We start from the raw sequence: 13,111 nt of genomic DNA, 5'->3' as shown, positions 1-13,111 counted from the left end.
ATTTTAGTCTATTACTTTTAGTCTATTACTTTTGTAAAGCAGTATTTTATTCTATATGCTCTCATAAGAGTTAACTACATAAGCTTAGAAGAATATTTACACATAGACTGGTCATAAAATCTCATATTGGATTGACCTTGGTAATTTACAGTTACATGTACACAAACTGAAAAGCAAATATAAAGAAAAAAATTCACAAAATTAAGATTCTTTTTTTTTAAAACAACTAAAACCCCCCCTATTTAAGAATTTACCTGTTAAAGACCAAAAAAGTGGGCATGAAGGTGAGTACAGAGCTTAAGACTTAAGCTCTGAATGAACTAAAAATTATCTATTTCATGTAATAGGAACAACACATGAAGAATAATGTCTAAGATTTACATATGCACACAAAAGACTCTTTAAGACAATAATTTTTAAAACTAATAATCCCATTTCTGTGGCTGCTGTATTACCAATTGAAAAATCCACGAAGTGTGATCTTACTGGAGACAGACACGTAATGGTCCCACAGCTTGTATCTCAGTGTTGTTAAGGTATGAAGTTGCTGGTTTTTGAAAGAAAAATTACTTCTAGGCAGCACATTGTTCTTGTGTGGGAAGCTCAGAGCCACTCTCTCACCTGTCAGGATACAAGGCTGCACAAATGCTCTGGGCAAAGACAGTACTGCTGTCACCACAGGGACACATGAAAAGGCACAGAAACGTCTACCGAATGCCATAGCATGAACCCAAAGCACAAGGCTTCACACACACGCCAGACATCTGCAAGACAGCTGTTGTGGCACTGGAAACCTAGTGATACCCATCTCTGTTGATTAGCCTATCTTGATATACACCAGATATCCCAAATTACAGCCAGGATCTCACAGCCAGGAAGTCTCCCAGCACAAGCCTTGCAAGCTTTTTAATCGGTCCAGCAAATGGGATGAGTCAGCTCAGGCAAGCCTAAACCAAAGCCTGTTTCCACCAGGCAGACCTCAGGAGCAGAACTGCAAGCCACATGAGCAGGTTAGACTATTGTGCTGGAGTTCATGCTCTTTAGAGAAAGAGACTACTTTACCTGTAAAGCATCCAGCAAAATTGGATGCTGCTTTAGATCCAGGTTCAAAAGATCTATTAGCATATGTTTAATGAGAAAGTCACTGAGCCTGTACCTCCACAAGATTATTATCAGCTCACATGCCAGAGCAGACCATGTTGCTAGGAAGCACAAATCAGTTTTCTTTGACCTCTTCTGTTCCATAGGAGCCTAACAAGGGGAAAGGGGATGCTGAGCAAGAGTTTCTTTTTAAGCAGTTTGCTCAGGTTCATCTGTGTGTCTCTTGTTCCCACTCACATTTCACAGGATGGATACTGCAGACATCAACTTGGCTTGGAAACAAACACAAATCAACCACAACCTAAAAATGTAAGAAGAAATGAGGAAGAAAGGCAGAATCACTCTCACAACAATAGGCTGTTGCTCCATCCTGTTGTGCTACAAGAGAAACATTTTTCTGCCAACCATATCAATCTACCTATTAGGGAATCAGGTCAGAAACATCCAAGAAGGGTACTATCACAACAGGCTCTGTTTACAGAACACTAGCCCTGTATAGCTATGAAGGGAAGTCACTTCTCATTTCTGTAACACAGCAACATCTTGGCACACAGAATTGCAAAATCACAGATAATTCAGGTGGTAGAGTCTGCTGTGCGATCAGATCAGGTTGTTTATCCAATCATTGCTTCACACAGTATGAAAACATCTGAAGATGGAGATTGCAAGAGCTCCTTGGACAACTGGTTCCAGTGCTTAACTGTTCTTGCAGAGAAAACTATTTCCTGTATTGAGTCAGAACCTCTCCTGATTCATCCTATGTTTCATCTTCCCATCACACACCTGTGAAGAAACTGGCTCCATCTTCTTGAGGATCTCCTCATAGGTATTCGAAAGTTCCCATTATGTCTCACCCAAAGTTTTCTCTTCTTCAGGCCAAACAGGCCCAGTTCTCTCAGCATCTCCTCACATATGCTGTCATGTGCTGTAGTTTCCTGTTATTTTGGTTGCTCTCTGCTGACGACATTTATCAACATCCTTCCAGTATCAGAATACTGGACACAGCATTACACACTGTCCAGGAAGTGTGAATTAAAGAGGAACAGTCACTTTGCTTGATCGACTGGCTTGCTCCTGTTCACACAAGCCAGGATGCTTCTAGCCTTCACCACTGGTGAAGAGCACTGCTTGCCACATATAGCCCACTTTCCCTCAGGACTTCTTAAGCACCTTGTAGCAAATCAGCCAGTTCTAGGTTGTTATCACTGCAGGGGGTCAGTCTGTTCCAGATGCAACTCTTTCGGTTTATTCTAGTTAGATTTTGTAAGCTTGTTGCCAGCTTATTTCTGCAGCCTATTCAGGTCCCTCTGAATGGCAGCTTTGCACACTCACGCCCTCCCCCTCCCTTGGCTATTACCCCAAAGTTCATAAGGGGCATTTCCTCTTTCTGCTCTGGGTTACTGATAAGTGTGCTGAACAGGAAGGGTTCCAGAACATATCCTCTGAGGAATCACTCTTGTAACAAGGCTCCAGGAAGAGTATGAATTGCCAAGCACTACCCTTTGAGGTCAATGACCCTAATCAGTTTTCACAAATCTACTAGTCCTCCCATCCAGGCTACAATATTCCAAACGCAGTTGATGCCATAGCACACCATGCTGAAAGCTGAAGTCAACCTAGATGACACCTCCTTTTCATTAACAGATCTAGTAGTTTTAATACTGAAAGCAAACAGGTTTGTCAAGCAGGATTTACCCAGGGTAAATGCACACTGACTACTTAGTAATCATTGCTCTCAGGCTTCTTCCACGCTCCCTCACGGAACCTGATCTCTTTTCTTCCCTCCTCATCCCCCACACTATTGTCACACTGTCCCTTTAAGAATTGCTCCACAATTTCAGGACCTTGCAAGGCAATGTCCTTGTCACAGAGTCAAAAATGGGGGTAGGGACAAGGAGTGAGAGAATCAAAAGTTTTTGTAACATGAACCATGTGCTAAGATGATTGAAAACAGGTCAGTTAAAGCACCAAACAAAGTGCAATGTTCCATACTTCTGCAGCAGGTAAAGATTTGAGACTACCCACACCTGCTTTTCAGACATTTCTTCACACACACACACATACACACACTGAAAAGAGCATGCAAAAAGTGTATATGCCATAAGTGTGAGAGAGAATTTTGTGGTTGGGATCTAGGAAATCCTACCTGCCAAAGCTGGGATGGTGACTTTGTTCCACTCCCACGGCTGATCATACTCATCTGCAGGCCTGTCGTCATCCTGTGGCAATTTGCTTTCTCGTAAACGGTGACTCACCACACTTTCAGAATCAGATTCCACACCACTGCCTTCTGGTTCATAGGGTGTGTCATAGAGCTGCATGTTTTTCTGATGGGACTTCATGCCTTCCTGCTGTTGAAACTCTGTTGGCAAGAAGGAAAATTGCATCAGAATCACTACTAACCATGTCTTATCATTATAGTCTATAATTTTAGAGCACTCAACTTCCACCCATTTCTTAACAGCCACATAATTATAGAGATGACAAGCTTGTACAAGACTTCTAAATTCTACCTCTACATTGGTAGCTGGCTGGAAGCAAAAGTTTGCTCCAGCTAACAACCACAGCACAGTCTCATGCCTCCAACAACATTTCCCAGCTTGTCCAGAGCTAGACTGCAGGAAGCACACAAACCCTGTCAGCCTGTATAAAGCACACTTAGAAGCAACTGTACATAAGTTCCCAAGAACACTGAAATTTTTGTAAAGAGATTGTTCTGAAGTACAATTTGAAGCTAAAAAGATCATTAAAAAATAAATCTCACAGTATAATTACACATGCTGATAAAAAAAATAATTGTCTGCATTTATGCCTACAGAGTATCAGCAAAAAATTAACTAGGACTAGAATAAGGACACTAAGCAAAAGCATTGGTAACTACCGCTTAGCTCACATTAAGGGGATTTAACAGCAGCTCTCAGATGCCTGAAAAGCAGCCAGAACCAAACCCTTCTAGGGCAGAGTCAGTAGATACAATAAGGAGAAACAGACATAAAATGTAGCTCGAGATTTCCAAGCGGTATGTTGCAGGAACCTTCCTCCCCTGGTGTGTAGTGCAGCCAGGTGGGTCACAGGAGGGGTCTCCATTCTTTGGAGTTTGCAGAGCCCAGGCTAGGCAAAGCCAGCCACGGTCACCACATTTGATGGGTGGAGTGGGTGATAGGCCAGATGGCTGTGCTGCCATTCAAAGGGACCTGGAGACTCTGGAAAACTGCAGGGTAACAGGCTGAAAAGCCGCTCAGCAGAGAAGGGCATTGGGGTCCTGTATGACAGCAGGTTGAACATGAGCCAGCAATGCACCCTCATGGGTAAAGAGGGACAATGCTAACCTGGAATTAGGAATTTTGAAAGCAGATCAAGGGATGTGATTCTTCCCCTCTGCTCAGCATTGGTGGGGCCATAACTGGACTGCTGGGTCTGTTTCCCATGTCCCCAGCACAAGAAAGACATAGAAAGACCGCAGCAAATTTCAGCAAAAGGCCATGAAGCTTGATAATGGGACTGGAACACTTTTCATACAAGGAGAGGCTGAGAGACCTGAGACTGGTTAGCCAGCAGAAAATAACTCTTAGTGGGGACATTATCAATCCATATAAATACCTGTTGGAAGAGAGTGAAGATGGAAACAGACTTTTATTGGCAGTGCCCAACGACAGGACAAGATACAATAAGCACAAGTCAAAATACATGCAATTCCATCTGAACACAAGAAAACATTTTTTAACTGTGATAATGGTCAAACATTGAAATAGGTTGCCTGGAGAAGCTGTGAGATCTCTACTTGTGGAAATAATCAATACATGACTGGACACAGCTGTGGGCAACCTACTTGAGCTGACTCTGCTTGAACAGGGTTTTTTGTTAGATGACATTAAGAGGTCCCTTCCAAGCTCAGATGTTCTGTGATTATATTTACCACTGCAAGGACAAAGTAAGAATGTCAATAATTGTAGAAAATTGCAAAGTTACAGAAAAAAAAAAAAGACTCAGTCTGAGAACTTTTTAACCCACAAATGAAGTAAAGATTCAGAGCAGTTCTCCCCATCAGTATAACACAAGTTGTTCATCAATTAATCTATCAGCAGAACATTATAACCAAGTAATTTCTCCAAACCACTTCAAAGTACTATGAAAGTCTGCAAAATGACAGTGCAACTCCTTGGGAAAAAATATTTAGTTTATACATTACAAATACAGTAAACATGACAAAATATACACCAAAACTGATGATGTAAATACAAGCAAGATATGTCCTGTTAATTCCTAGTTATGGAATTAAGCCACATTACCCACTTTCAATACAAGCAAAACCTACAAATGCCATCTTTAAAGGGCAGCTTATTTGAAAAAAAGGCTTTAAAGCTTTTAAAAACCCACAGTTATTGTATTTCAGCTGTTCTTTGAAAAGAATTTTGCTCAAGAAAAAATGCTGCTTTGAGAAAAAACTGTATTAGAAAGAACTCACAGCTGATACTCTCTAGAATGTTCCTGAATCAGAAAGATAAACATTTTATTTCTTCTGAAGTCAGGAATGTGGTAGGTATCTGTTTGTCTTTCAGTACCATGAAGCCAGTAACTCGTACACAAAGAATTGCGCACTTCTGTGGAACAGAAGCCACAATCCTACCAAATCAATTATAGGTGCCAAACACAGTTAGGCTAATGGCTCCTTGTGTGTGAGTATATTTCAATACAGGACTCCTTAATCAATATTTGTCTTTCACCCAGAGGACCAAAGCATCAGACTGCACAGAAAAGTTTACTGGGAAACAGAAGGTGATTCATGTTCAGCGACCATAACTAGAAAAACTACAGGTATTTGATCCTAAAGTAGAAAAGTTTTTCTAGGAAAAACGAAAACCTACAGAGAGGTGGAAGAACAGCATATACACGCATATATAAAAAATATGTGTTAATACACATACACTAATACACACGTTTACATAGCGTCTCTTTTATTAAGTTTCCTATAAATATGCTTGAAAGTTCATCTTGAAAAGTATGTGTAAATAAAAGTAATTTTACTAAAAGTTAAATCAGATGAATCTGTACCATAAGCAGTACTAGAATTATATACACTGATATGTCAGTGTACACTTGATATTTAAGAATCAGATAGTGGAAGACAACAGAACATTTGTGATGAAGCATTTCACATGGTTTTCAAACAGTCTATACTAATGACAGCTCTGCAGGCTAAAATAGTCACTGGAATGACTAAAAATCCCAAACTGTGTTAATTTAATTTTTAAAAATAATTTTCATTTTTATCAATTGTATAATTTGAATTCTTACTACTGATGAAGTATATTTTTATAGAATTATGTGCATTAAGTTCATAGCTAATAGAAGGAGAAACAACTGAAGTTTTGAAAGCACTAATTTTGCTAGCAGGTGGGAGACTCCCACAAAAAATTCTCATTCTCACAGATTAGAAGTTATAACAGAATTAGGCTCCAGAAGTTTGCGCTCCTGTGTAAAATCAAAAACCTGACCAGTAAGGTACACAAACTGAGAGAAGACTCTGAGACAACTTGACATTCCTCTTCCCATTCAGTGAACAACTCTGACACTCACATACAGAACAGAGCTCCACAGGATAAGCAAGTAACCTCATGGTAACCTTTCCAGCAGCCACACTAAATGCCTTAATAGCCCTAAATAATTTAACAGCATTAGTCATAGGTGCACCGTATTCCTGATGAGAGTGTGGAGAGAATTAGGGGATATATCATCAAGAAAATAGAACAACTACGAAGCCAACAAAAGGAAACATTGAACACATTACTACTTGCTTACAAAACCCATTAAGTGAGCTTCTACAGCTTCCTTTCCAAAAGTATTTGACAGACAACAAAATAACCAGATTATTCTGTAATGGTTAGATACCAATAGATATTTCCTTCATTCATGCATGCAGTAACAAGAGGTCAGTGTAGCTGCACTCTTAAAAGGAAGTTCTGATAACATAAAACCCCATTTTCCCAAATCAAGCACATCTGTGTCACCAGGCAGTAGTAAACTCACCGCTATTTTACATCCCCCTTGCAACATTTCTTTTGATGAAACAGAAGACAAGCAAAATGTAGGAATCCTCCTGCCACAGTTGTGTATGTTAGATACAGAAAGATTCCCTGAAGTTAAGGACTTGCAAGAGTTTTTGTTTTCCTATCTGGTGAAAAACAATGAGCTAGATTCTGTTGGGTAGGTTGGGAATCAAAGCCAGGTTCCTGCACCACACAGTAGGAGCACATTGTGCTTGCCTACATCCAACATGCAGAAAGTCTTAAACTGCAGGAGACAAAAGCACTAAGCTGTATTAATTCCCTGGGTTTTTTTCAACCTTCTCTACTATTCTGTTGGGAAATACAGAATAACTTTTTCTTTTAAACATTTTGTTTAACATTTCTTTTAAATATTTTACATGCAACAAATCACAGCATCGGTGGTAACACAGACATAAGTGCATCTTTATCACACTGAAAGCAAACAGTACTTTATGGATGCCCCACTAAAAAAAAAAAGAGATCTACAATGTAATCAAGTACAGTCACATTAACTTATAGATTAATCAAGAGCAGCACAATAAAGCTGCTTTGACTCACCAGTATGTCAGATTTCAAAGTGTACTGACCCACACATGCCAGGTGAAAATGAGATAAGCCAAACCCATCTCCATCTCAGCTACAGCTTTCAAGACTGGTGCAGGATTTAAAATGACAGTCCTACCACCTCCTCAGCTGCTTTATCTTAGCTAACAGCCCTATCCTAGTGAGACAAATCTGATTATGAAGGTAACATGCTGGAAACAGTACTGCAAACTTTTGGAAATATAGCACTGAAATCGTGTTTTAAGCAAAGTACAAGGGCTATCCACACCCTCTGTACCTAATAAGTCTAAGAACAGTACTCAGGACAGACAACAGAATCCTACTGATGGGACTTAACGGAGCACACTTAGTTGCATCCATTTCCATTCAACTACACCACCCACTATAGAGTTTAAACTGGCCATAATGCTGAATAAAGCTTCACTCTATTTCCTAAAGCACTGGACAAAATACTCGAAAACATTACTAACCTCAACAAGCAGCTGTTGATAGAAACCCTTTAATGTAAATATAATGATTTTTAAAGGCGACTTTTGCATGCACTTACATTTTTTCAGATACACAGGTATTTGAAGGAAGCCCAGCAGATTTTTCATTCGTTCATTTAACACACATTAGCATGTAAGCACTATGCTGGAATAAGATTGCACAGTGCACACCTGTCAAGCTGTCAGCTTTAAGAATTTCTGTCCTCCTGTATCTGCATTCAGACTACAGGTCTCCTCCAGATGGTTGCTTCTCTTCTGCTCTCTTCCCCAAAGTCAGCATTTAAACAGCTTCAATCCGAGTGATCTGGATTTAGTTTCCCACTAACCACATAAAAAGCACAACCTGCTGTTAACTAAACACAAAACTATAACCAACCTACAGCGAATACCACTGTGATGATATTCTCATTGAGTACATTTGCATCACTCAAATCTACCAGATAGTTCCAGTGGCAAGGGTCTTAGCATTGAAGCAACTTTATCTGGAACTCACACAAGTTTTCAAGGCACACAGACAGACCTAACACAACATTAGAAAGATGTGGATATTTAATTAAAGCAAGCAAGCAAACACCAATATCCTGCTAGAGTCCACGTCTCGCATCTTGTTCTCCTGTATAGACAAAATGCCCCACAGGGAGAGGGAGCCCTTCAGCAGTGAGAGAACAGGCTAACCTATCTTCAACTAGAATAGTCAGAGCAGAACTTTTGGAATATGGATTCAAACATTTTATATTCAAAAGCCCCAGAAGGGCAGTCTGCAAAGTGTTTGGGGGACCTGCTATAAGCACACCGGCTTTCTATGGATAAGTCTGGGAAAACAAGAACACCATATTCAAAAGTACCTGAAAACATAACTCAAGAACAAAGCCTGTTCTTGACAACAGTAACTTGTGTTCCCTGTATTCTGATCTGTCATTGAAAACAAGAAATTATCAGTGGTAGCAGAAAGAAACTTGAAAATGATCAGGTTCACATTGAGAGGTACTGATGAACATCTGATGCATCCCTCTCCAATATTATCCTGACAGCCTGGCAATCTCTAGCAGGTGAATGTCACATCTGATCACAGAAAACCAAGTCACATCTGCATGAGTTCTTCCTTTTAAGGAACAGGCTTTTTTTTAGTGGCCCAAGCCTCTACTTTCCATGTGTCCTGCTCTTGAGACTTCCAGTGGAAAACCACTGAACTGGCAAGTAATCACACTAAACGGCAGTGAGTTGTTTGCTCCAGGTGTATGGGTAGGCAGCACATCAACCAATAATTTTCCAGTTTTCCAGAAGCCTAAGACAGGTACTAATGCAAAGATTACACTAACACAAGAACATTTGCTTCCATTGAATCCATTTCCACATAAACAGGTCAAAATACTTAGCCAACTGCTTACTTAATCCAAGCCTCACCATTAATGTTTCTTTTCACATCCACTGTGGAAAGATAATCTGGAAATATTTTAGGACTCATTGTACAGAATTCTCATTGTATTACTGCGAAGTCTATTCATAAGAGAAGCTGAGTTTTACCTCTGCTCAAATTTCACCTCAGGCCCTCAGAAATCAAAATTGCTTTCTACTCTGCTTCCAGAGCCAGCTGGATGCCTCCAACTGCTGGGACACAAGGGAACACCAATAATATTCCAATGGCAGGGAGGGCTGTTCTGCTTTGAGACTGCAGCAACCGCCGCCGAATGGCGACGATTTCAGATTTTGCTGCAGGAAAAGCTGGATATGAGAAGATCTTCCCTCATCTTTTCTTCTGAACAGAAGCCAAGTGACTCAGAAGTGAGCCACTTTCCAGGAATGAACAACTGATATTTGCTCCCCTGCCTTGATGTGAAGGCTTGGCATAACCTCTTGCTGTGAAAAGCAACGTCTTCAAATGGCCTGCATCATGTCGGAAGTACTACTGAAGTCCAAGTATGACTCACTACCCCAGGAAGAAGCATTCAAAGCAACTTTACATTCCAACAGTCCTGATAAAGAAAAGTTATTAGGCCAGTCAGAGCAGGGGCAGGCTTTTTTATGATAAGAATCAATAAACCAGAAACAAAAAACATTAATATTTTCCACGGAAGGTACGTACTGAATTAAAACAAGCAAGCAACCATACCCTGCCCAAGAAGACAGGAAGCACACATTTGTCTTTATGGGAGGGGAGGGGAAAAGGAGGGGTGGGAGTCGGTGGAGTTGAAGGAGGCTGATTAAGAAAACAAAGCACATGGAAAAAAACCCTAAATCCTGGTGGCCGGGAAGAACAGCAGTACAGCTTCTAAAGGATGTCAAAATTGTCCTTGGAGATGTATTTGTCTTATGGCACAGCAAAGAAATAAAAAAAATAAATGTCTTTTCTCTTCTGAAGGCAGTTTATTCTATAAAGCCTTCCCCCTCAACACCTAATTTTCTGTTAAATAAGCAGTGATTAAACACTCTAACTGCCATCTTAAAATTCTTAATTTTTGCAGACTTTGCCTCTTTGGAAGTGCTTTGAGGCTGCTTACCTACTTACTCCATACACATATCTCAGTAAGGCACAAAAGAGAATTAGGGATGCCCTTTTTATTTAGGCAAGGGGAAAGAGAATGCAAGAAATCTTCACCAGACTGTACATTTATTGCTGCCTGGCCAAGAGCCAACTCCAGATGCTGCTACCAGTCATCTGCATCATAGTGCTGTTGCCAGATCCATGGTTTGCTCATAGGTTTTTCTTGATCTTTCTGATCAGGATCACTGACCTTTGGGGTTCAAGGATAATTGTTCCACAGGCTAAATGGAGCAATTCAAGTGGTAACAACTCAAAACAGAGACCTTAGCTCAACCAAAATTTGAGATCCTCATTCCACAATATGAAGCTTCTAAGTTGTGTAAAAGAGCTTGTGATGAGAGGGGATGGAAGCCCTCTGGGAAACAGAGCGCAGTGCTGGTATTTTCACGTACACCAGTGGTTCTCATCAGCCTATGACACAAACTACAGCGTCCCAAAAGGTTTGTTTTAAGATTAGCACAAACAGAACCAATTCTCCTCGAAAGTGACTGTAACACCAAAGTCATGCCTATTTTAAAGATGTTAAAACTCTCCAGAGAAGCTTGTAGCAAATATGACTATTTCCTGAAGTTAGATCAGCCTTGCGACTCATGACTGCTACTGATGCTCCCAATGGCCTTGGCAGCTCTCTTCAGGAACACAATATCCCACCTTCACAGGAATCACCTAGACAGGGGAAAGGAGTGGAAGAACCCATTCATAATGTAAATGCCATTCAACACTTACACAGAAGGAAGATATCTTCTTGAATCATGTCTGCCTGTGAAAGTCTCTGCTTGCTGAAAGCTTACTGAAAAGAATCAAATGAGATAAGCACTGATCAAAATGATTTTTTAGTGAGTATAAATATTTATACACATTTACATATTCAGGACAACATTGCAAGGAATAACCAGATGTGAGTAAAAGTGAGTTTATAGGACCAAGACAAAGTATGCAATTATTTCCCGATAGCTGGAGGTGTAAATTCAATGAGAATTATGCAGAGGGGAGTTATCTTTTCTGCATGTAACTAACTTTGAACGTGGCGTTACTAAGGATGGGGAGAGGGCAGAGAAGAAAGTGGATAGAGGCCTCCCTCCAGACTTTCTCCCCACTATGCCCTATGATACATATAGTGGGGAAGAAGTTGCCTACAGGTACAACTTGTATGACAGAGTGAGGCAGCAGACTCATGTAGCCGGAAGAAATGCCTTATCTGATTTAACAAAGTCAGATGAGATGTGTTCTCAGCCAGATGAGATATGTTCTTATCTTCTTCTAGGCACCTGCATTCCCCACAGAGAGTACAAGGCAGAGAGAAGAACTGCTGCTTAAAAACTCCTGTAGTAGATTTATTCCATAGACATGGTGGCTACATGGTTAAAAGGAACACAGAAATGTAAACTGTATATTGTTTTTAATGAAACATCCAGCCGCTGAATGATTGTGTCACTATGATTTAAAAAACCAAAACCAACCAGCCAATAGAAAACAAACAAAAAAAAAAACCCCAACTGCCAGCTCTAAACAGCCTGAAATTTCCCTAATTACTAATGCCCATTATTTTATCTTTGTTAGTAATATTTTTTTAAAGAAAAATGTTACGAAAACAAAGAGAAGTCAAAGCTTTAGAAGTGGTATCTGACAAATTTACAAGAGATCTTTCCCTGACCAGGATTCCAGAAAGAGCAGGCACTATCAGCACTGTTTGCTCCTTTGGTGGGACTTAACAGCCACACAGCATGTGAGTTTTTTCCTGTTCTCTGCAAGGAATAGCCACAGTGATTATTTGCCACAGTGATCATTTGCAATTTTGCCTACTTTTACATGCTTTCCCTGAGGGAAGTGTTGTCCTAGTTGCAATCTTTCTGTTCTGTCACTCAAGCTGAGTTACCTGCACAATCTAGTAACTCTGATGATCAGCATCTAAATACCTAATGAAGACTAATCACCACCTCTTGGATGTAAAATCCTTCAGATATAACTCCAAATATTAAACTCCGATGTAAACTCCAAGTCCAGCACATGCATACAGCGAGAATCATGAATGTAGGGCACAAAAGATGATCTACAACCTTCACATGATTAGACCAATATAGCTGGTCAGTTGTCATTACACACAGCCATAGATTTTACTCATCACATTACAAGGCTTTGCATGCAGTAAAAGACAGCTGACAGCACAGAAAAAGTGACAGGGATATAAACATTGAAATTATTGGGAAAATGTTTCAACTTATCCCCTTTGGCCTATGATCTCTTTACTCATTGAGTCACTTAGGTCAGCAAGAGATTGATGGGAGGAGAAGCTTGTGTATAGAATTTGTAGGATTTCAAATACTACCCATTGAGCTGTGCAGCTGCTAATAATCAGTACCTTGCATCTG

General features: G+C 40.2%; 1 protein-coding gene across 1 annotated transcript in view; it reads right to left on the bottom strand.

Moving 5' to 3' along the window:
- Positions 1–13,111, bottom strand: part of SHB (SH2 domain containing adaptor protein B) — a 60,755-nt gene that overhangs the window by 21,390 nt on the left and 26,254 nt on the right. The window contains exon 3 of the mRNA XM_027709685.1: positions 3,248–3,463. Coding sequence (XP_027565486.1) covers positions 3,248–3,463 — 216 coding nt within the window. The remainder of the gene's footprint in view (positions 1–3,247; positions 3,464–13,111) is intronic.

This window comes from Neopelma chrysocephalum, unplaced genomic scaffold (genome assembly GCF_003984885.1).
Source record: "Neopelma chrysocephalum unplaced genomic scaffold, ASM398488v2 Primary Assembly neopelma1_96821, whole genome shotgun sequence".
Lineage (NCBI taxonomy): Eukaryota > Metazoa > Chordata > Aves > Passeriformes > Pipridae > Neopelma > Neopelma chrysocephalum.
The sequence above is the reverse complement of the archived record's forward strand: the minus strand, read 5'-3'. Positions and strand labels throughout refer to the sequence as shown.